The sequence below is a fragment of the Vigna angularis genome, chromosome 7 (assembly GCF_016808095.1).
Source record: "Vigna angularis cultivar LongXiaoDou No.4 chromosome 7, ASM1680809v1, whole genome shotgun sequence".
NCBI lineage: Eukaryota > Viridiplantae > Streptophyta > Magnoliopsida > Fabales > Fabaceae > Vigna > Vigna angularis.
Window position 1 is genome coordinate 32285219 of NC_068976.1, and position 24528 is coordinate 32309746.

The 24528-nt window shown below is 32.9% G+C and overlaps 2 protein-coding genes and 1 long non-coding RNA gene across 13 annotated transcripts; 1 reads left to right on the forward strand and 2 right to left on the reverse strand.

Moving 5' to 3' along the window:
* The first annotated feature begins 2392 nt into the window (after positions 1-2392).
* LOC108338249 (fructose-bisphosphate aldolase, cytoplasmic isozyme) lies at positions 2393-4904 on the forward strand. The gene is made up of 3 exons (XM_017575022.2): positions 2393-2627; positions 3090-3317; positions 3782-4904. Exons 1-3 carry the CDS (start codon positions 2600-2602, stop codon positions 4600-4602), a joined length of 1077 nt encoding a protein of 358 aa, XP_017430511.1. The 5' UTR covers positions 2393-2599; the 3' UTR covers positions 4603-4904.
* Positions 4905-6686: 1782 nt separating this feature from the next.
* Positions 6687-10250, reverse strand: LOC108338464 (protein NTM1-like 9). 4 transcript variants are annotated; one of them, XM_017575363.2, is made up of 6 exons: positions 9780-10250; positions 9081-9358; positions 8142-8447; positions 7749-8024; positions 7169-7540; positions 6687-7085 (listed from the first exon to the last, which is right to left on the reverse strand). In XM_017575363.2, the coding sequence occupies exons 1-6, from the start codon at positions 9979-9981 to the stop codon at positions 6858-6860; spliced, it is 1662 nt and encodes a 553-aa protein (XP_017430852.1). In that variant the 5' UTR covers positions 9982-10250; the 3' UTR covers positions 6687-6857. The 4 variants fall into 4 exon arrangements, with proteins under 4 accessions (XP_017430852.1, XP_017430850.1, XP_052735886.1 ...); XM_017575361.2 differs by having other exon boundaries at positions 7749-8027; XM_052879926.1 differs by having other exon boundaries at positions 9081-9305; positions 9780-10242.
* A 9113-nt stretch (positions 10251-19363) lies between these two features.
* On the reverse strand, positions 19364-24035 carry LOC108336325 (uncharacterized). 8 transcript variants are annotated; one of them, XR_008250311.1, is made up of 12 exons: positions 23727-24032; positions 23449-23602; positions 22724-22852; positions 22377-22645; positions 21922-22064; positions 21691-21753; positions 21054-21229; positions 20786-20905; positions 20523-20594; positions 20293-20391; positions 20102-20188; positions 19367-19557 (listed from the first exon to the last, which is right to left on the reverse strand). It is a non-coding gene; the product is annotated as an uncharacterized LOC108336325 (long non-coding RNA). The 8 variants fall into 8 exon arrangements; XR_008250313.1 differs by having other exon boundaries at positions 20786-20840; positions 23727-24031; XR_008250309.1 differs by having other exon boundaries at positions 19368-19557; positions 20786-20847; positions 23727-24030.
* Between the last annotated feature and the right edge of the window lie 493 nt (positions 24036-24528).

The window sequence follows — 24528 nt, forward strand, 5'->3', positions numbered from 1 at the left end:
CTCCCTAACACAACGAATACAGCCTCCCTAAAACGTCTCAACAAAACGGTGCGTAGCAATTACCCTACTCAACGAGCGTACCCTCAACGTCCTATAGTTAACTCGCACGCTTAAACCGCGTTGGTTAACTCGGACTTGAGGGACATTATGTATGGTAGAATATCTGAGTCGAGCGGTTGTCAACAATAAACCGAACGAGCGACTGAACGATCGCTTTTACCCGGACGACTACCAATAGTAAATAGGCCAGATATTAACGAGTACTCAAACGATCACTTCCGAACGATCGTCAACCTCCTAGACAGAACGATCGCGATATCATAGAAGATAAGCGAAACGATCGTCATATCGTACGCTCGTCAATGTCGCCCCTAACATCGATCGTCTTAATAGCGATCGTCCGTTACTTAAACCAAACGATCAGCATGGGTCAAATCAACCCAGTCAAGCTAAGAGTTAACAGGCGCTTGGTCAGCTTTATTCAAACTGGATCAATTAACCCGGATAATATAAGGAATAAGTGGTTAGAAATATCTGGCCATGATAGCACAAATCACGGAACTAACTAACCAGTATCATAGATGAAAAGCACGACCAAGCGGTTGAGTTTTCCAACTAATCGGATTTTTAGATAAACGCTTTATCTTACTTTTAGGTTAAATACGAAAAACCAGAAAAGAAACGGGTACGTTTTTGATAATTCAGGAAGAAGAGAGAAAAGATTGATTTTATTATTAAACCAAAAAGGTTCTGTCATTCCTTTTTCTGACTTGAGCGTCGGAGTGCCTTCGCAGGTACCCACTCCATTCTCCCCGAAAAGCCATGTGCAAGAGGAAGATATAAGGATAACTGCATTGCGAGAAGGTTAAGACGTCATTCATGAGGTTCGTATCTCGGTCCCAATAATTATACCGAAACACAAAATAAAAGAACTAAGTTTTTTCTTGTTTTAGTTAATGTTTTGACTTTTTGTTAGTTTTTTTTTGTTAACTTTTAAAAGTTTCTTTTAATGGTTCTAATTGAATTATTTATAGACTTAATATTATTTTAAAAATATTTTAATTAAAAGGAATATATTATTGATTTCGTGACTAAAAATCATTTAGAATATTCTAGAAGAAAATTATTACTAATTATTAAATAAAATAAATTATATTTGTGAAAAAATAATGATATTTAAGATTAGACAAAAGAAAAGGAAAAACTTTACATTTTTTACATATCCAGATTATATAGAGTCATATGCAAAATAAAAGAACCAAGTTTTTTCCTGTTTTAGTTAATGTTTTGAATTTTTTGTTAGCTTTTTTTGTTGACTTTTAAAACTTTCTTTTTTGAATGTTTTAATTGTATTATTTATAGATTCAATATTATTTTAAAAATATTTTTTGGTTAAAAAAATATATTATTAATTCCGTGACTAAAAGTCATTTAGAATATTCTAGAAGAAAAGTATTACTAATTATTAAAGAACCAAGTTTTTTCCTGTTTTAATTAATGTTTTGACTTTTTTTGTTAGTTGTTTTGGTTGACTTTTAAAACTTTCTTTTTTGAATGGATTTATTGTATTGTTTATAAATTTAATATTATTTTAAAAATATTTTTAATAAAAAATATATATTATTGATTCCATGACTAAAAGTCATTTAGAATATTCTAGAAGAAAAATATTACTAATTATTATAGAACCAAGTTTTTTCCTGTTTTAATTAATGTTTTGACGTTTTTTGTCAGTTTTTTTGGATAACTTTTAAAAAAAAAATTTAATGGGTTTAATTGTATTATTTATAAATTTAGTATTATTTTAAAAATATTTTTAATTAAAAAAATATATTATTGATTCCATGACTAAAAGTCATTTAGAATATTCTAGAAGAAAAATATTACTAATTATTATAGAACCAAGTTTTTTCCTGTTTTAATTAATGTTTTGACTTTTTTTTGTTAGTTTTTTTGGATGACTTTTAAAAGTTTTTTTAATGGTTTTAATTGTATTATTTATAAATTTAATATTATTTTAAAAATATTTTTAATTAAAAATATAAATTATTGATTCATGACTAAAAGTCATTTAGAATATTCTAGAAGAAAAATATTACTAATTATTAAATAAAATAAATGGTCAATATTTGGTTATATTTGAGAATAAAAATAATGATATTTAAGACTAGAGAAAAGAAAAGGAAAAACTTTATTGAAAAGAAGGCAGACTTTGCATGACTCTGCAGATTTCACATAGTCGGTGTACTTCACATTACAACTGACAGGTGGGCTTGCTTTTTGATGAGCTGCACAATGGCGTTGGGCCCAATAAATGTGGGCTGGTCAGTCCACCGAAAACCAAAACCGCCATTCAATTTTGGTGTCCTTGATTCCAACGGCAGTCCACAGAGACAAAACACACACTCACCAACTTCGCGAGTGCGCTTCCTAAGACCCTAGTCCCTTTTGCTGTTGTCGTCTCCTCAACGCAACATCATTATCACCATCACTATTTAAACCCCTCTTAACCCTTTCCCTCGTGTTCACTTTTTCCCCAATCTCACACCTACCTTGCTATCTCCGTTCAACTACCTCATCGTCTTCTTCCTCCTCGATCATGTCTCACTTCAAGGGCAAGTACCATGGTACTTCTCTTCCTCTATGCACTCTCTTTTACTTCGATCTATTCTCATATCAGTCGTTTGTTTCTAGATCTAACTGTTTCATATGTTTATCTATTGATCCGTTTATTTTATGCCTTTTTTTGGATTAATTTGAACTTGTTTGCGTGGATTTAGTTCTGAGAGATTCAGATCTGGTTTTTCATTCGAATTTTTATGGAAAGCTCGTGTGTGACTGTTTATATATGTGCTCTTTCGAGGGATTTTGTTGTGGTTTATGAATTCTGCGTCGTTGTTGATGGTCTAAGGTTTCTTTGTCTCGGCTGCTGTTTTTACTCCACATCTTTGTTCAAACGATGAAGTTCAACTTGTTTTCTGTTTATTTTGTTCATGTTTTGGATTTGTCTGTGATCGATGCTGTTTTGTTTTTTGGAAGCTTGGAAATGATGTCTGTGTGGTTCTGTTGATTGATTATTTTGTTTGCAGATGAGCTTATTGCAAATGCTGCCTACATTGGCACTCCTGGAAAGGGTATTCTTGCTGCTGATGAGTCGACAGGTACGATTGGTAAGCGTTTGGCCAGCATCAATGTAGAGAACGTTGAATCCAACAGGCGTGCTCTTAGGGAGCTTCTTTTCACTGCTCCTGGTGCTCTTCAATACCTCAGTGGAGTCATCCTCTTTGAGGAAACCCTCTACCAGAGCACAGCTTCAGGTACTCAATTTTCAAGGATCTTAATTTGTTTAGTTTGTGATGAACTGTGTTGCGTCAATCAACGTCAATTTTCTGGTGATCATTGACGGTGCAGAAAATTGTGGTCAAATGTGGTCGACGCAGGCACAATTATACCACCGATTTTTTTGGGAACTTGTTTTAAGTGCAAAGTTAAAAATAATTCAATATGTGCTTTTGATGTTCATGTAATTATGTAAATCTTTATTGTCTTATTGAGAAATTCTAATTTTTATTGGAGACGAAACTTTAAATAACTAAGGAATTGCATTAAGTTTTGTTTTATTTCGAAACCTTTAATTCATGATTTTTTTCTTTTTCTTTTTCCCTTATGGTTAGCCAATATCCTTTTTTTTACTTGTGGAATCGTCTTCATTTGAATGAAGATGGATCATAGTGTCATATATTTTACACTACTAACCTTGTTGTAAATGGATTTTATGTAGGCAAGCCCTTTGTTCAGTTGTTGACGGAGGCTGGTGTGCTTCCTGGTATCAAGGTTGACAAGGGCACCGTTGAGCTTGCTGGGACCGATGGGGAAACCACCACTCAGGGTCTGGATGGCCTTGGTCAGCGTTGTGCCAAATACTATGAAGCAGGTGCACGATTTGCCAAATGGCGTGCCGTGCTAAAGATTGGTCCCAACGAGCCATCAGAGCTCTCCATCCATGAGAATGCCTATGGCTTGGCCAGATATGCTGTCATATGCCAGGAAAATGGGTTGGTTCCCATTGTTGAACCCGAGATCCTTGTTGATGGACCTCATGACATTCACAAGTGTGCCGCTGTCACCGAGCGTGTCCTTGCAGCATGCTACAAGGCTTTGAATGATCACCATGTTCTTCTTGAGGGAACTCTGTTGAAGCCAAACATGGTGACACCTGGATCTAAATCTGCAAAGGTTGCTCCTGAGGTGGTTGCTGAACACACTGTTAGAGCCCTGCAGCGAACTGTACCTGCTGCAGTTCCTGCGGTAGTTTTCTTGTCTGGTGGACAGAGTGAGGAGGAGGCAACCCTCAACCTCAATGCCATCAACCTGGTTAAGGGGAAGAAGCCATGGACACTCTCTTTCTCTTTTGGAAGGGCACTTCAACAGAGTACCCTTAAGGCATGGAGTGGAAAAGATGAGAATGTGAAGAAGGCTCAAGAAGCCTTATTGGTAAGAGCCAAGGCTAACTCAGAGGCAACTCTTGGAACCTACAAGGGTGATTCAAAGCTTGCTGAGGGTGCCTCAGAGAGTCTCCATGTTGAGGACTACAAGTACTGAGAAAAGTTGGTTCTCTTTATCGAGACTAGTGCGGGGTAGGAATCGGGTGACAACCGAATTTCTTGCTAATGAGTATTGTGGTTTGACTCCTCCCAGAATAATCGTTTGAAATTTTGCTTTTTGTTTTAGTGTTCTGCAATATCATTTTAGTTTCAATGTATTGGTCAAACATGCGCAAATGGAGGGGATTTTAATTTGTTTTCTTGGAAGACACCACCTTTCTAAACGAAGCTTTGTGTTTACTTACAATTCTCCCGCTGTTTTGTTTTCGATGAAATCAATAAATGGAAGGGTTTATGATATTCACTTTCCTACCTTTTTAATTCATCAATATTTTGTGAAAATATTCATGATTACATATGTTGATTTTGTTATTTAAAAATTCTTTAATCTCCTTATTTTTTGTCAAAAATGTGCTGTATGACGCCAAGATTCAATAAATATCTAGACTATGGGTTGCTTTTATTTCTATGAATGATCAATACATCTCTCAAAGATAAAATCATCTTCGAAATATATGTGGCTTTTCCTCTATTTATAGACGTTTTAAATTATCTTCTTTCTAATCCAACAGTCAATTGATGAAGTACTCTCGAATAACCCTATTATTGTCCTTTTATTCAGATTTATTATTGGATTAATTTATTAATACAATTATAAAATGAAAAAATTGGACTTGTTTTAAAATATTATCACTCATAAAATTAGTGCTGAATAAAAAATCTCAAAATTAGTTTGTTTGAATGACCATTTAAAACGTTGATTTCAAAAAGTTTATTTTTACTAAATTGATTTGATGAAACATGTTTTGTATTTAAACGTTTCTATTAAAATAGTAAAAGCAAACTAATCGCAATTCTTAATATACAAACTTTAAACTTAGAATTTATTTTTTAACATGTAACAATCTATTTAAAATTACATTAAATAATATTTCAAATAATATAATTGAAAATCAAACTTAAAATCATAAGTAAAGGAAACAATAATGGTCTTAAACAGGTAAACAAAAGAATGAAATTTGAGTTATTGTGTTAGAAGATCAGAATCTCAAGCATACAAGTGAGTTGTGCATGAACTCAACCCCTTCATCCTAATTATATCGTGCATGATGGTTTTCATATTGGAAGAGCAAACTTGTTATTCCCTCTAAACATACTTTGGTAAATCAAATTTTACAATGAGTTCTCTAATGGGAGAGCATATTAGATTTAAAGTTTAAAGTTTAGGATTTATTACATGTTGGAGTTAAAATTTAAAGTTTAGGAGTTAGGGTATGTTGGATTTACGATAATTCTGAAATAATTACTCATCACTTTTATTACGTGAATTTTTAATATGGAATTGGAAAATGAAAAACAAAATAGGTGTAATGAGTGAATTTTTAGTAATATTGCTGTAAATTAATATATTAGATACATAATTACGTGAAAAATAAATTTTTGAATTTGTTTTAATTTAAAATAAATGAGTTATGAGATTTTTTTACTATTATTGATTTCAAGATTTTCAATTTAAAGGAATGAAAGTGAAATAATTAACAAGATGCTTTTTAAGTAAAATTGTAAAGTTCTTGCAACAACTAATTTGAGAGTAAACTATTTGTGTGCTTATTCTATACCAAGGATTTGATTTTAACAAATAACTCATATAAAGATAAGCGTGTGTATCTTTAATTGAATTTAAATTCTGATCAAACTAATTAGTTGCATAAATCATATTATAATATAAACGTTCTTAGATATTTGTACAAATGATATAGCCATAGAAAATACAAGGTTTAAACTTTAATCAAAATTTAAACAGAAATAAATAATTTAATTTTTTTAAAATTGGATTTAAATGATATATCTTTAACACTTAATTTATGGATTAAAATGGTGGGTAGTTTAAGAAAAAATGACTCAGAATCCTCTTCCCGAAGTTAACATAATACAACAAAACCTCATGGGAATAAATGACTGCGTGCTATTACTACTAACAAAACCAAGTGGGAAAACTAACCTTAACCTCAACAAAAATGGAAGCAGTTAAATTGTGAATCTAACTGCAGCAACATGTGTCTATCAAACCAGACAGCTATGTTACCATACTCTGCAATGACTACTTCATTACATACATATACACATACATATTTTACATTCTTATCAACAAGTCTCTGAAAAGTCAATCCTACATACCTCCTTAACTGGCCAAAAAAGGAACGGAGGCAAATTCCGCACAAAAGTAATGAAGAACTACTACTTGTAAGCTGTTTAAGATCTCAAATACGCCCATATATTAACAATCACTGTTACTGAAACCAACACAGTTGCAGAAACTGCAAGAACATAAGACCACATGCCACGGTTAGACGAAACCTTTGAACTGTGATGGCCCCTTCTGCTCTCTTTTGAGATGAAGGATTCTGCAGTTGCAACATCCACATCATCACAGCTGCCGGAACTCTCATCGGTAGCATGGTTTTCCGAAGCATTCCACTCCTACAAAAAGAGGAACACAAAAGTCTCAATACATGTAGTCACAACTGAGTTAGATATACAAGTTAAATAAAGAAACTGCTTACCCTAGAAATGGTGGTTTTTGAATTATGCTCTTCTGGGGCTGAAGCACAACTTCCATCTTTCGCCGCTTTCTCGGAAGCAAACTGTCGCTCGACAAGTAATCGTATTCTCCTTGGTGCATTGCCTTGTGATTGTACCATTCCATTCATGTTTGGCTGTTCGTTTCGTCCTTGACGAGCCCTTATTCTGATTCCAGTATCACCATTAACAAACGTATCAAAGTCTCTTAGTTGCCCACTATTCTTGATCGGATCATCTACCTGGCCCATATAACCATCGTTTGAGAAAGCCATCTGAGGAGTGCTCTGAAATAATCCTACGTTACTCTTCTTCTCAACTGCCTCGTTAGGATAGCCATGTAATGCCTGCAGATTCTGCAGCAGCAAATAAAATTGACATTAGACAAGGGGAACGTTGCAAATCATGATATATAAACTCACTAAAGTGATATAACCAAACTTGTAATTTGATGTCATCTTATACAATAATGGGTTAGAGCTGCCATTGGGTGTTTAAGAACTAATACAAGTAATTTGATTGCAGCAATCTAGGATAACTAAAGCAATCGGTGCTATTACTCACCGTCATATTGGCCATTTCCACATCTGAGTCACTGCCAGATCCATTGTCCCTGACATTGAGGAAGGATGAGCCTAGCTCTAGACTGCTAGTATCATAGGAGATAGCGTCCCAGTTAACCGAGTCAAAAAGGTCGGGTATATTGTCATTTGTACCATACTGAAGTTCTGATTGATAGTAAATTTCAGGTGGGAAATGAGCATGGACTGGGGAGAATAATTTGTCATCTAATTGCTGGTTTGTTGGGTCATAAAAATCCTCAAAGTTAAATGGCTGATCCTGCTGCATATAGTTAGTAAACCAACAAATTCAATGTTTTGAAACAAAAATTAGGGGGAGGGTGAAATCAAGGGAAAGGAAGAAACAATAGATGAAAACTCAAGCAGCCAATCTAACCTCTGCAGCTGGTTTTACAATTTGATTTTGTACATCAGGAGCATCACATCCATCACTATGGGAGTCAACTGCAGTTATAATGTTGGATATTGCTTCCTCAGAGTTCTCATGGATAACTGTTAGCGGCTTTTCACCCTCAGTGATCTGTGAGGAAGATGCTGGATCCAGAGATGAATCAGATTGTATTTCATCTGGAGAGTGATTGGCAGTCATAGGGGTTGAAGCAGTCCGCTCCACATCCTCACCATTTGAACCTTCAAGAGTCTCATCATGTTTCTTAAATAACCGACAAAGGACGTATGGATTCTGTAATTAGTCAAATCAACCGGATTAAAAAGTCAGCAACATATCTCATGGATACTGTGAGATAGACATAAATTGCAGAAGCTTTATGCAAAATAATATATACTGATCTGTAGGTACAACCTTATCAGGGTTACAACCACTTGGTAATTTAAAGAGAAACACACTAGGTAATATATATATATATATATATATATATATATATATATATATATATATATATATATATATATATATATTGACACAGTCAGCAAACAAAAACTTCTACATTAAACCCTAGGAGTTTTACCACATAAGAAGGGAAACAAGAGCCCCCTCAAACTTGAAAAATCATGAAAGGAAAACGATACAAGACACAAACATCAAAAGCAAAAAATCAAACAATCGACTTCGCTTTAATCAATTGTCGCAAACATGTAACCAACCCTTATCCCAGAAGAAGAAGGAATGAAAATAAATCATCATTCATCACATCAAACATTGAGGGATAAAAGCCAGCTTTACATCTTAAACACCTCCTGAGGGAAAAAACAATAGAGCTATTAAAATTACAAACAATTTGATGTCAAAACACCATGGTAACAAAGATGAAAAAGAAAAAATACCAAACAACAAAAGTAGGAGATAAGAATAGACCTGTCCAGGATTGGTACCATCGAGCTCCTTCAGGGTAGGCCTGTACTCATGCATAACCCAATTGGTCCTCTTCCCCTTCGGTGCACGACCAGTATAGAAAACAAGAGTCTTCTTCATTCCGATCAGAGCAGAACCAGACTTAATCTTTCGATCCTTCCCCGTTGCTTTCCAATACCCATGTGTCGTAGCTCGGTTCAACCTGTGCCCATTGGGATACTTCCGATCCTGCGGACAGAAGAAGAACCACTCTGGATCCTTGTTCCGTACCACTGACAAATCTACATCAAACAAACCCCACCCCAACAAAACCCAACAAGCACGAACAATATAAGCAAATCAAACAGCATAGCCACTTTCCACATCAATGTTTACCACTAATTCCATATCTAACAATTCAAAACTACCTTTCTTCCTCAAAATAAGAACCAAACTTAAATACACTACCATAGAAATTTGATCTCCAATTAAAATCCACACTTCATCCTTAAACCCTCTTCTAATCAACAAGATAAAATGCTGATTATGATTACAGAACAACAAAAACTGTACTCAATTTTAGTTCAAAAGAAGCATCATAAAAAGAAAGAACTAACCCATCAACAGTACAAAAATATCAGTAAAGCAAAAAAACTAAAACTTTCCCAATTACACAAAAAACTCCAACTAAAATTTCCAGATAGAATAAGGAAAAGAAAATACCAGGCAAATCCCAAGGCTCCCATTTGCAGACATCAATCTCACGGATAACCCAGACATCGTCCCCGTTGCCGTTGATCTTCGAGCGCAGGTAGTAATCAATAAGCTCTTCATCGGTGGGACGGAAACGGAAGCCCAGCGGCAGCGTATTGAGAGACAGCACCGCCGTACGCGGCGGCGGGTAACACTCGACAACGGCACCCATGAGGGTGAAGCAAGTTTTGACAAGACCGAGAAGACAAAGAGAGAGAAAAAGGGGAGAAAGGAAAAAACTTGGAGATAAATAAGGTGAAAATGAAGTGGGAATCGTAGGGATTCTGGGGAATTTAGGAGCTTTTTTGAGTTTTCCGTCGTGAAAGTTAAAGGAAGTTGCTCGGAAAGTGAAGGTGGATGATGGATGAGTTAATTTTGTTACATATTATTGTGTGTGAATATAAATTCCTCGTATATGCGCTGAATACAACGTAGATGTCGAAGGCGTGAGGGTGGCGAGTGAGGGTAAAACCGGAAATGGGAGTTGGTGGGAAAAGAAGTACCGAACGAGATGACGACACGTGGCATTCATCGGTGGTAGTAGTTATCTTGGTGATTAAGGAAACGAGAGTTACTTAGCAGCAGTAGTGTGAACAAGTGGAAGAGGCGTTTCAAGTTTTTGGATTGAAGGACTTGTTGTAGCATCACAAAACGACAACGTCCACTAACACCCATGTCACCTTTTCTTTCTATTACCTTTTCACCTCTATTCATTCAAAAAAAAAAAATATTAAATTATTATCTTTATTTTTTATATTTATTATGTTCTTTATGGCATAAACAATTTATTATAAGAATCTATATTTTTTTTGCTTTCTTTATCTGAAGTTGCAGCTTTATTTTATTTTTTTAGAAGAGCAGTTCCTTTTAGGGTAGAGATTATCTTTGAACTATGTTCTTGTTACTTTCTGCTTATGACAGAGCAGTGTATTGTATTGAAGATTTTGTTTTCATTTTCGACAAGTTCGTTATTTTATATATTATATATATATAATGTTACCTTTATGGTGATCGCTAATGGTCTCTGTGGTGGATGGATGGCTCAATAAAGGGTAAAGCGATTTATGCTTTTCATTTCTTTTCTCTCTTTTTTTTTTTTTTCATTTTCAATATATATGTTCAGATTGGATTCTCTTCATATAGAAATAGTAATGAAAATCACTCAACTTGTTAGCATTAACTATTTCATTCAACTTTGAAGTAATCTTCAAAGTATAGAACATTTTCATCATTGCTTGTTGATATGTTTTCTTACAAATGGTTTTGAAACACTTTGTTAAATGTATTGGAAAAGTGATCATTTTTATAAGGGTTCATTACGTTTTTATTTTTTTGTAAATTTAGATATTTTTAATTAAATGACAAAGACTTAAATAAAGGAATACAAAATTTGAAAACTCAATAAAAATTTAAGGTACTTTAATAAACACATTTATATTCTTCAATCATTAATTTTTAAAAACATTCATTCATTATAACGTAAATAATAACGTAAATAAAAAGTTTACGATAATAATTTTTTTTAAGTAAAATCTTACTCCTTTGGTCAGGTGAAGTGTTATATATATATATATATATATATATATATATATATATATATATATATATATATATATATATATATATATATATATATATATAATTTTAAAAGTATAAAGAATGTGACGGACAATTAACTAGCTATGGAAACTTTTTAAAATATAGGTAAATTGATGAAAGAGGATCATTAAAAAAAAGTATGTATAATTTAATTTTAAAAAAATGGTATTTGTTTCGGATGTGTAGGGCTGTGCTATTCTAAACCTTCAAGTTCTTCTGCGATCTTATCTCAGCGGCGGATCTTCTTCTCAAGCTTTGACTTTCCTCTTGATCCGGAGGGGTGGAGACCTACAAAAGATTCTCCAATGCCAAAGTCAGTTCCAGAGCAATGGCTTTTCTCAGGGGATAGCAATAAATGTGCATTCAATGTAACCTATCTACCACTCACCGTGAACCTGTATTTATAGTTTTCGCTATGGGCTTGGGATTAGTGAAAAGTTAATCACGGCCCAATCAGCCCAATAGCTTCTAATTTCTACTTACCTCTAAACTAGGTCAATTTACTTGAGCCACAATGATTAGTGATTTGGCCGGTCAGTGTGATATGGGCGTCCGCCCAAGTGATACGGGCGTCCGCCTTTCCTATGGACGACTCGAGCACTAAATTGGGCGGACGATCCTCTACGCGGTCGCCCGGCACTTCATTGGGCGGACGATCCTCTATGCGGTCGCCCGACACTTCATTGGGCGGACGATCCTCTACGCGGTCGCCCGGCACTTCATGATACCAGACGTTTCGTCTCTCAGCATCTTCCTGTAGAACACTTTTTGTGAGTGTAGAGAGTGCGGGGCTGTCCCGTGGTAGTGGAATTCCATGTGAGTTCTTCAAAGTTTCTCTTACAAACAGAGGTTCTGCCCATTTGGGCGACGTAGGCACCGAGACGGGCGGACGGCCTTATTCGTGGGCGTCCTTACGTACGAAGCCCGGCACTTGCTGGTGTAGGAGAGTTTATACGGAGTCTAGGTTCAATCCGTACCTACTTGGGCAGTCGAGCATTTATCCCTCCGGGTATGACATGGGCGTCCTTTGTACGGTGCCCGGTACCTCATGGGCGTCCTTGTACGGCACCCGTCACCTCACGGGCGTCCTTTGTACGGCGCCCGTCACCTCACGGGCGTCCTTTGTACGGCGCCCGGCACTCCCTGGTACAGTATTATATCTAATTTTTGTAGCATTTTATAACTTAAATAACTGAACCTCCCTAGAAAACGTATATTTTAAGTTATAGTATATAATTTTAGAAGAATACGAGTAAGAACTGAAGTATTAACTTAAAACGATAACAATAAACGGGAGATTAAGCCATTTTGAAAAATATACTCTAATATATTGGAATATATAAAACATATATAACATTTTAAACTGTGTAAATAGGTATAATATGTCTCTCCGTTCTAATGTGTGGTTTTTTTTAGTTTGAATCGCATTATATTACTCGAATCACTAAAAACACAGACGCTAATGATTTTGTGTATTCGGATATTTATTACGTTATTTTATTTATTGAATTAAAATTCAATCATTATAATAATTTTTACAACTTTTAATATATATATATATTATTTATTTACTATGCACTTTTTATTTAAATTAAATATATTATTTTACAATTTTAAAATAAAATAATTAAGGAAGAAAACACATATATAGCATAGTGCATAAATTTTTGAACTCAGAGAAAATAAATGCAACTGATGAATGAGAGAGAATAAGTTTTCACAGTTATTAGAAAGAAAATATATAATAAATAATAACTTTTATATAAGATTAAATAGTATATGGAAAAGTAAAATGTGAAAAAAAAACTCCCTTTATACAATTCTAAATAAATAAAGTCAGCAATGAATTAAGATTACTGTAGTTATAAAATATTTTAGATAAAGTTTCTCTTCAAATTTTAGAATCGTGTGAAAAAGATAATAGATTTTTATATAATATGATCCACTTGATCTTATTTAATTATGTAAGCGCCTGAAAATATATGGCAGTTGGACCTTATGTTGAAGCAGCCAGACCCATAACACTAAGGGCATTATGACCTTAGGAGGGACTTTTCAGATCTGAGTTCATTATCTCAGCTTCCCATTCTCTCTCTAAAAAGCTTGTTCCTCCATTTTTCTCTGCCTTCTCTTTATCATTCCCTCACGTTTAGTGGTTGCATGTTGGATTAGGTGGTGCTCAAGTGACCGCGACGTAGAGACCTTCGCAACCATCCGAATAGATTTTCATTCTTCAGCGGGGTGTTGTCTAGATTATTCGCGTGTGGGGTATTGGAGCTGCGGGTCTTTGAGCTGAGCAATGAAGTTTCAAGGTAAGGGAGCTAGAATGTTTCTTTAATTGGTTGCATGAACTGTATGTTGAGTGTTGTGCTGCTGGACTGTTGATATTGTGTTTTGATTTGGAAAGACTTAGTTGCATGTGTTGGGTTGAATGATTGTGAAACTGGATTGTAATGTATGTAAAATATTTTGAGATGTATTTAACTTCTAATGTCTATGTTGATGCGTTTGGGTTGAGAGACATGTTGTAACAATGAATGGATGGAAAAATTTGTATTCTGTAAGGGTTTTGGGTCACTTGAGAGGAAGTGAGGTAGTGATTTTGGGAAGTAAGGGTTCTGGACACATTTGGGCTGTGGGGACATCTTAGGCAAGTCATTTGTGACCTGTTAGGATCACAAAACTGGACTAGAACATGTTAGAAGTGGTCAAATCGAAATTGGGTCCTTAAGTTGTGGAAATTGATGTTCAAAAGACAAAACTTGATCTTAATCACTTTAGAATGGTAGTAGAAATGTTCAGAATCATTTAGATGAGTTTAGTTAAGTATAAAACAAGAATTAAGGGTGTTAGAAGTTAGTAAAAATGGTTAGGAATGGTTGTGTTAGGTGCTGTTCATAATTCTGCAGAAATTCTGCAGAATTATGCAGTTTCGCAACTGATAACCGTTCGGTCATGCACTGTTGACCGTTCGATCTTAGTGCTCGGTCTTAAGTGGAGTTCAGCCTTAGTGCTCTGTCTTGTTGAGCGTTCGGTCTTAGCGTTCGGTCGTAATAGCGTTCGGTCTTAGTGCTCGGTCTTAAGTGGAGTTCAGCCTTAGTGCTCTGTCTTGTTGAGCGTTCGGTCTTAACGTTTGATCGTAATAACGTTCGGTCTTAGTGCTCGGTCTTAAGTGGAGTTCGGCCTTAGTGCTCGGTCTTGTTAGTGTTCGGCCTTAGTGCTCGGTCTTGGTAGCGTTCGGTCTCCCTTAGTGAGCGGTCCTGAATAGTGTTCGGTCACTCTTCAGTCTTACCATTTATGGACCGTTCGGTCCTGTCCTTTGGGAAGTGAGATATCGTTCGGTCTCCACCATTCATAGGGTGTTCGGTCTTGCCCATTATGGGTTGCTATTTTCTATTCGGCCTATATTCCTATTTATGCTAGTATGCTATTTTACTTAATTGTTCCAGTTGCTTTAAGAGTTTATGTATGCATTAACATGTAGGTGTTAAAGTGGAAAGTATTAGTATTGGACGTAATTCCATGATCCTCAAGGGGGATACATGGTGGTGCCCTTTCAGTGTGTTTAGAATGATTTGCATGGTAGCTCAGTCTTGGGGGGTTTTCTGACGTTCCAATGGTCTTTCATTCTCAAATAGAGATGATTGAATCATGTGGTGAGGAGTAGCAGGAGGTCCTAGTCTTGGGTGCTTCCAGTATGGCCCAAGGTCCTAGTCTCCTTAGGATTCTATCAGTTATTCCTTACTTCTTTGAAATACTCTAATATGTTTAAGTTTTAAATTCTGACTCCTTATCAGATAACTGTACGCTTAACAAACTTTATTTACAATTTACTCTAACTATTCTCTTTTATTTAAATGTGAACTTACTATGTTATATGCTTCTATATAATCTGGAATATTACAAATTACATCTAATATAGTTTAATTAAACTTATTTTAAACTCAGATATTTTTTATTATAATATAATTTATAAAGATGTAATTTACATATAAATACATCAATATAACCCAAAACCAATTCATCATAAACACATATGATAAGACCAAAATATTGAAAACTAACATTAATTGTCTAACAATTATTAAAATAAATAGAAAGGCACTATTCTTTGCATACCACTAATATAAATTATGGATAATAAGTCCCTACTGAAATTTAACAATTTAATTTATAAAAATATCATTAAATTAGTGTTTAGAATATTATGTTATAATTAATCTTGTTTTCAGACTGAGTACACAAATTAAAATTTTAAAAAATAAATATCTAAATTAAACAAAATAATATGAGTGCTTACTATAAAACGTTATATATGTCATACGAGAAACGACTTATGCATACACATGTACAAATAATACTTTAGTATTTTTTAAGACAAAGACCTTTATCCTATAATTTATATTATCATAAATGTTGGAACATGGCTTTAATCACATGTACAAATTCTACTAAAAAACAGTAGAAAGAAATGAAGCAATAAAAGTGGAAGCTGTTCTACGATTATTTAGAACAAAATGAAAATATTTTTAAGTTGAATAAAATAATAAAATCATGTTGATTGAATAATGAAATGTTAATATTATATAACATGTTAAAAAGTTAAACTTTGAATAGTTGGCAACAAACTAATATAAAATTTTATGAATAAAAAGTTGACAATCTTTAAATTAGGACTTCAATGTCTATGGGCAACATGAATATACCACAACTGGTGTTATAGCTTTATCAAGAATTTGACCCTCTAGAGATATTAGCTTTTTAGATAAAGTTATATTTTTTAAAAATGTTGAAACACATTTGGTTAGAACAAATTCAAGTGATTTTTTAATTTAACCAGCTATAGATTCAGACTTAGTTTGCTTTGTGTTAGTTTGGAAAATGTTTTTACGCTATATGTTGTAGGAAAAGGTGTAAAAGAACTATAGAATATATAGAATATGGGTAAGAATAAAAGTAGTTTCTTATGATTGATTATTTTACTATTAAAAATAAAATTTATAAAAATTAGTTAATTGAATGTTATTTTATAAAAGTTTTTATTTTTTAAGAGTAATAATGAATTGGATTTTTTAAAATCTAATTTAAATCTAATAAAATGGAGTCAATATATATTTCAAAGACATTTTAACTAAATCAACCAGATTTAAATTTTACAATCAATTTAAATTGCATTAATATAGATTGAATTGTTAATTAGGTTAAATTCATTATTATATATATATAATATATTTTACTATTAAGTTTATTAAGCACAAATAAGATAAGTCATTGGGTTAGGGTCATCTCATCTTAACATTAGTTGACTTGACATTTAAAATAACTTGGATCAAGATCGAATTGACTCAACCTCATCCTAAACCAACTCAACTTAACCTAGTTTTATACTAACTTAACTCAATTTAAGCTTAGATTGTCTTGACTCAACATAGACCGTGTTAACTCAATTTCACTTGGGCCTAGGTCGACTCAACTCGATGTGGGTCCAAGTTAACTTAGCTCCACCTGGGACTATGTCAATCCAGTTTAACCCTAGGCCTGGGATGACTCACCTAGATCTAGATCTCAAGAGACTAAACTCGACCATCAACATGGGTCGAATCAACTTGACCTTTAATCCAAATCAATTCAGTTTGATTTTCGACATAGGTCAACTCGTTTCAAAATCTAAAAAGTGATTTGATCCAAATCTAATTTAGCATATTAAAGTAACATATGACACGAGTATCCTATGATATGAGTATCCAATCCAGTTTTAATAAAAATATCACTATAACATTTATATAAATAATAAATTTGGTCCCAATTTGAAACAAGACAACATTGTTCTATTTTGAAAAAAATTGTGATTAAATTAAATAAAAAACACATATAGAGATTGAATTGAATACAAAAAATGACTTTGACACTTATACTAACACATAACACTAATATTAATATGTGGCATTTACACTGTCACCACATGACATGTCACAGATATTTTACATGATTTATTTTTTAAAAAATTAAAAAAATAAAAAATACGAACTAACTCATGACATGATTTTAACGTCGTTGGTACAATATTTATGGTAATGACTTAATTAAATCAAAATTTCAATTATTCAAAAATTGTTATATCAAATGCGACAACTATATAAAGGATGCAAATACGAGAAGATCAACGAAGTTATATCTGAAATACTAAAGTGCTAAGAAATTGTCATATCAATATTGTTTAGTGATATTTGGTTAAAACTTACATATTGTATATCCTTTATTGACTAAAGTTGTAACATGTGAGCTGAATTATGCACTCATGCTCTAAGAGTGTTTTAATTATTAATTGTAATAATAATGTAAAAATTGACCTAAACATGCTATGTAAACATTATAATAACACATCTAGATCAACACAGCGGAAACAAAAAAAAGAATAATAATAATGTGCATACCTCATGCCCTTGCAGCTTTAAAATCCAAATACAGTTTTGTTTTCTAACCTTGACTCACTCAAAACTCGATGGTGTGTTTTCTGAATAGAAGAGTAGGCTTAGTGATCAAAACTTAGAGTAATCCATTCCCTTTATAAAGTTTGGCCATCACAAGGTTTAAAATAAATGGCTTTACAAAATTAGTAATTGCTCCATAACCTCTATGTAGTTTAAAAAATAAAAAAATAACGGCTTAATGGACCACATTATGTTCCTTAAAAATGGAAACTGGAAAATGCTATAATATTTAAAATATTGCTAACATCTTGATCTCATGGGAGATTGAGAAAGATACATTGAGAGATTGATACTTAGTGTAGTCTACAGAGGTTGAATCACATGTAACTTGAAGAGGGTGATACTCGTTACTAATTAAATGTGTTGATTAGTGAAATATCTTAAGTTGATTGCTTAAGAAACTGGACGTAGCTTAAGATGAAGGTGAACTAGTGTAAATATCTTGTGTGCATTTTCTCTATCCCTACTCTTTACTTTGAAAACTTTGTTTGTTTGTACATACTTAGTATTTGAATTTGTTTACATGCTCTATTCTACCCCCTTCTAGCCATATTACACCAACATTTTTCCACCACGAGACACAAATCATTCACTTTCTTGTAGCTTTTTTTTTTCATGTGACTATTCAACGTATTAACTAAAAGCATAATAAAAATTACAAACAAAACCCAAAATTATATTGACTTCCTCAAAAAAACATATGATCTCTCCTTTTTCATGAACATTCATTCTCAAATGTCATGAGTATACTTCCCTTAAGAGAAACATAATACTAAGATAAAAAATTATCCTTTTATTGGTTTGTCATTTCGAAACTACAATCCATGCAAACATCATTTTTTGGTTGCTATCAAATGACGTGCCAACGAGACATCTAATTAAAAACTCTTCCTCACGATTGTTGGATGGAAAAAACAATATTTGAATGATCATAACAAATATATTTATTATATTATTTTTTCGTCTTTTTTACCATCACTATTTTGTTTATTTCTCTTTACTTTTATTTTTTTTGTGAATTTTCTTTTTCCTTGACTCTTTCTTTTTCATTTCATTTTCTGTCTATTCTACTACAAAAATGTCCAATTTTAGTAGGGTTTTTTTTACATTACCGGGGTTAAAACCCCGCTAAATATGTTTCTCGTGGTTACGAAAATCATTGGGAAAACCAGCATCACAATTATCAATGATTATTTCTGGGGGCTTTCAAACCGCCAGTACTAGTAGGAGTTTTCACAAAAACCGCCAGTAATCACTAAGAGTTCCCAAAACCGCCAGTATTTACAGAGGTTTTCATGAAACCGCTGGTAATTACCCGAGGTTTTCCAAAACCGTCGGAAAATCATTTTTAAAAAAAGAATTATATATTTATATTTAACATTCAATTAATTTTTCTGTATTATGATCTTATTCAATCAATTTATAATCAATTTATAATCAATATACCCTGTTAATGAACAGATTTAATTGAACAAACAAAATGAAATTCATTTCATACATTAAATTGTGTAATAATATTTAATACATTATTTGTACATAAAACTATCTAATCTAATATTAAACCCGTGTAAAACGAAACCCTCATAATTACATGGTTGCCATAAGGAGAAACGATAATGTGGCAAGCTTGAAGAACATAATCTCATGGTAGTATAGGCCTGTCAAAAATAAAAAAAACAGCATCACTTCATAACACCAAACCAATCAATCCAACTAAAACTGAAATTAAATTATTAAGTTGAATTGTTTATGGGTTTTAGATTTGAAAGCCAATCCAATAAAAAATGAAACAAACTTGTTCATGTTTTATATCATCTATGTACATTTAGATTATCTATCTTCGTTTAGAAACTTTGTTATTATAGCTCAAGCCAAATTTAGCTGTCTCTCTAAAATTTGAACACATGTAGTGACAATTAATTAAAATAACTTATACATAATCAATTAATTAAAAGTTTACTCTTATTTTTCTTTCAATCATTAAAACAACTTATACATAAGCCATTGTTTAACAAGTCCTTGATGTAATAGGGTGGAAAAACAAAGAATGAAACAGGATCAGTAAAATAATGATTACACTAGGGCAGAGATTTCATTAAATTTGACTATTTGACCACCCACCAGACAATAAATCAAGAGAATATTGAATCCAGTCTTTTTAAAAAAGAATCGAAACCATAAGTATAAAAGAAGAAAACCAACCTGCATATCACTCTCACAAGATTTCAAGACTAGTCCTATCCTCTTTGTAATTCTTTTGAGTTGCTCTCTAACTTCAAGAACCTTTCTCTGTGAAATTTAAGCAGTCATGTCAACATCAATATTGGAAAGGAAACGAGTGCATGGACTATATTGAAATGCCTATATTGTGAAAAATTGCTCAACATACACACCATGGCATGATAGTTTACATAGTTCTTGTTACACCACTGTGAAGATTTACCAGATTGATGAAACCCCTTGTATACATTAAGGAACGTTACATGGTCACCCTGTATGTACCAATTATCAAAAGATATAAATATATGAATAAAAGATATAGCTCATCCATCATATTGTTACAGAAAAACAATCATGTTATGGTTATAAACAGCAAGAGTGGGGAAAAGTTAAGTTAAATTACCTCGGCAGCAGCAAATCTCAATTTTGCTTCATCAGATCCCTTTTGTATCCCTCTCCTTGAGATCCAGATGGACTATATACATAGATTTTTGAAATTAAGGTCAACTACTCTATACATTAATGTTTAACTATACTTTTGAGATGATATACTGATAGATTTCATTTTAACATTTCCCAATTTTAGCAAAATAATAAAATATTTTAACAAAAGTGTATGAAATTTGTTTACAAAACAATAGCAATGACTAGGGAAAAAAGATTTACTTGGACGGAAAGAACAACAGCAATGGTGATTATCTCCTCTGAACACCCAAGTTGACTGCAAGCTATTATCATTTTTGAGACCATCAGATCTTAGCAAGGATTACTTCCCATTAAACACACCTAAGTGAAATTGTAAGAAATATATATGGATATGCTATGAACAACATACTAGAGTGTCAAATATTACAGGAATGAGATGAGAAGATACATAATAAATTAGCATCAGTCATTTGAAAACACGATGAAAATGAAGCATTGTAGTTCTTACGGCCCAATAGTGTCGATTTTCAATGTCCCAACCACCTTGGTAACACCGAAATCTACGTAGAATGTCAGGCCTATTGGTCCTGTTTGCTGCTAGGACAAGAGTACCCTTAGCCTCGGGACCTGGTTCTGGAGCTACTTGTGCAACTTTATTCTTCCACGGACCCAAGTTCTCTTCCCCTTAAAACAAAAAAGACAAGGTAAGAACAAAACAAAATATGGACGTTAATATGGCAAGAATAGGCCTATAAAATAATTAATTATTAACAATTAAGTAAAGATAACAAGTTTAATTAAATTAAAACTGATATTATATTGACTATTTTTAAATAGTGAGTAAATAATTAAAATGTATAATATAAACTTTAACTAAAAAGAGATTGATGTAGTGTTATGTTAAGTTTTGATGATGATGTAGTTCAACGCTATCGAAAATTCAATTAGAGTATTTAAAGTCAATTATTAATCATCCTTTCTTTTGTTTTATTTATAAAGAAAAACATGTTATCTTTCAATTCGTCCCTCTCTTTCTTTTGGGTGCTATAGTTAAATATTAGAAATTCTTCAAACCAAACACGTTTTTACTAATGATAAAAAGAATTAAATAATACATAATGTAGAAAAGATATAGCCCATTTCACCTTCAAGGATGATTACTCGGCTGAAGTTATGCTTGTAGAACAGCTGATCTAAAGCCCACTTGTCTGATAAATATATCAATTGAATATTCCTTTCAAAAAGAGAACACATAACAGGAAAACAGAAAAATACTCTAACGTGCAATTTTGTAGTAAGCAATTAACTCTCCTGGTCGTTCAGTTTGAACTGGTTCAAAATCCAAGTGTTGCATCAAACTAATATTATCCACTTACACTGAAATTAAGAATCAAAGGATAAACTATCTCCAAGTCTGGTCCAAGAACAAGCTTCAAATCATTGAGACAGATTTCTACATTTGGTTTAATCTGCACTTGCTCCATCTGCTTTTCAACCTGAGTTGACTTGTTAGCCGTCACTGTTGTTTTTGAAGGAAAGAAAGGTATCGATACATGTACTATCAGCCATTGTGAATAATATAACATAATGAACTGAACTAAATTATGAATAGCATAAGCAAAAGTAGAAGATCAAGGAATCAAATTAATGATCAAGAATCTCCTGATACAAACTATGAAGTATGTGATATTATATATAACAAGGTCGGAGGTGGAGGATGCAGTTCAAAAAATCAATAATATTTATGATTTAGTCGTCACTTGAGCCCCTCTGCATCCATTATCAAGTCTAGAAGTAAACTTAAGAAATTCAAAGAAGCTAAGAAAGTAACCTTAATATTTTTTGTGCCCGTACGCACTTCAATTCAATCTTGTAATCTAGGGCTGCTTCACTTGCACTGAGTGGCAGATTCGCTTTTACAAGAAGCTTTCCTTTTCTGCTTACCCTACTCTCCAGTGAGGTGATGCATAACCTGTTTGATTGCACGTAAACATTTCCACCAAAGTTGGTAAGTGGTTTTCGTAGCACTGGTGAAGAAATAGATGCCCTGTGGAATGATGCGTGTCCATTAAGTATTGGTTGATCAACTGTACCTCTGACCTATTAAGTCAAGTCATGCGACAAGATTCAGAGAAGTTAATATCAATATTTGGGAAAAATTATATTCATTTTACCAACCTCAAGCTTCAAATTCGCATTTCCATGAAGCCAATTGGCATGTGGAGATAAAGCTGTAACCAATGTCATTCCCCCGTCTTTTATATCAGCATCAATCCTGACTTCTCGCCTTGGTCGTAGCTTCAGTTGCTTCGTAGTTATAACTTATAAGTTAAATTGCATCACAATCTCATCCCATATCATTTATGAAAACAATTCAAATCATCAATTCACCCATCAAAGTTTTATAGATACATTCCACACTATCATTCAAAATTGATACTTTATCTTCAAATTGTTTCCTATATTTAAGACTTATAAAAAAATGTGTTTTTTAACTTTTGCTATACAAATGTTGAAAACATTAATTTTTTAATTGAAGTAAAAATATCTAATGAAAACATATATCTTTTCCTTAAAGTAAACAGTCTCTAACAAGATACCAAATATATATGTAATGGTAAAAATAGCAAGAAAAAGAGAAATCTTTTACACAAACCAACGGATTCTAAAAACAACCAATTTTAAAATTAAAGGTACAAATTGAAAATGGAAACAAATAAGTCCAGGGCAAAGCGGTGGTAAAGAATCATCAGTGAAACAATCTTTAATCAAATTTTATTTACCTTTTAACCAAATCAGATTAGTCAGTGTTAGATTGTAAACAAAAACCAGAAATCAGTTACCATTGTTTCATATAAAAGCTATAAATCTAGAGAAATAATCAACAGAAATTCATTCAGTACCTTTGAGAGTGTGTGTGACTTCCTCTTTCTCTGGTTTCCACCTCCATCGTTCCCTGGTGCTTGTTCTCTCAGATCTGAATGTGAATAGTGCTTTCCCCTTTTCTCTTTGCCTTCTCTCTACCTCTGATGATTTTATTTCTTTCTCTCTCAAAACCTAATAGTCAGAGACGACTATGTTTATGAAAAAACTAAAATAAAGGTAAAAAACAAAATGTCACATTTTTAATAACTAATAACAAAATGATTAAAAAACAGTGTAGCTGAAGTTAGTGGAGAACCTGCAATTCGCGGAGGAGAGAGGCGCAGGTGGTGCGAGAGAGGAAAAGGAAGGAGGCGTGGCGGCCATTAGTGCGAAGAAGAGAAAGCGAAGAGCGAAAACTCTAACTGAGAGAGAGAGTGATGATGAAGAAATGAGAAGAATTTGAGAAGGAATTACGAACGTTGAAGAAATTAGAAGGATTATGGAAGATCCCATTATCTGAACCCAAAACGGAGGAGACAAAAACCTCCTCTTGCCATGCTCCTAGCGCGAATACTCCAAACTCTGTTTGAAGTCCAAAAAACGTGAATAAAAGGTGCGGGGAAGGAGTATGGCTGGGAAAAAAAACGAATAGATTGAGGCTAAGACGGGGAATGATTAACTAAATTATACTAAATTATGGATTATTTATATTATTTTGTATTATAAAAACTAAATTATTTTTTATAAAAATTAAATTATACTTATTTGTAGTTCAGTTCAAAAAATTTAAATTTTTTTTATTAACAGTTTAGTTAACTACTTCAAACTATGTACTTTATTTTACTTTTACTTCTTTAATTGTTTTGCTCTTCTTCTATTTCCAACAACACAAACATAAGAAATAAAGGTACGAGTATATATATATATATATATAATTTAGATTTTATTAATTTTGTTTTCTGTGACGACATGAGAAAATTTTTTTTACGTCACTTATATATATATATATATATATAGATAAATAAATAAATAAATATTTTTTTTCAAGTCTCTTAAAAAGTTAACTATTATTATAATAATTATTAAAATAAAATAATATTATTAAATTTATACTAAAA

Excerpts from the sequence above, each read along its gene's own strand:
- LOC108338464 (XM_017575361.2), bottom strand. The coding sequence starts at position 9,981 with ATGGGTGCCGTTGTCGAGTGTTACCCGCCGCCGCGTACGGCGGTGCTG. Across the intron at positions 7,541-7,748 it reads TGGAAATGGCCAATATGACG|AATCTGCAGGCATTACATGG; the intron begins GTGAGTAATAGC and ends TTGCTGCTGCAG. Across the intron at positions 7,086-7,168 it reads CAAAAACCACCATTTCTAGG|GAGTGGAATGCTTCGGAAAA; the intron begins GTAAGCAGTTTC and ends CTCTTTTTGTAG.
- LOC108338249 (XM_017575022.2), top strand. The coding sequence starts at position 2,600 with ATGTCTCACTTCAAGGGCAAGTACCATG. Across the intron at positions 2,628-3,089 it reads CTTCAAGGGCAAGTACCATG|ATGAGCTTATTGCAAATGCT; the intron begins GTACTTCTCTTC and ends TTTTGTTTGCAG. Across the intron at positions 3,318-3,781 it reads CTACCAGAGCACAGCTTCAG|GCAAGCCCTTTGTTCAGTTG; the intron begins GTACTCAATTTT and ends GATTTTATGTAG.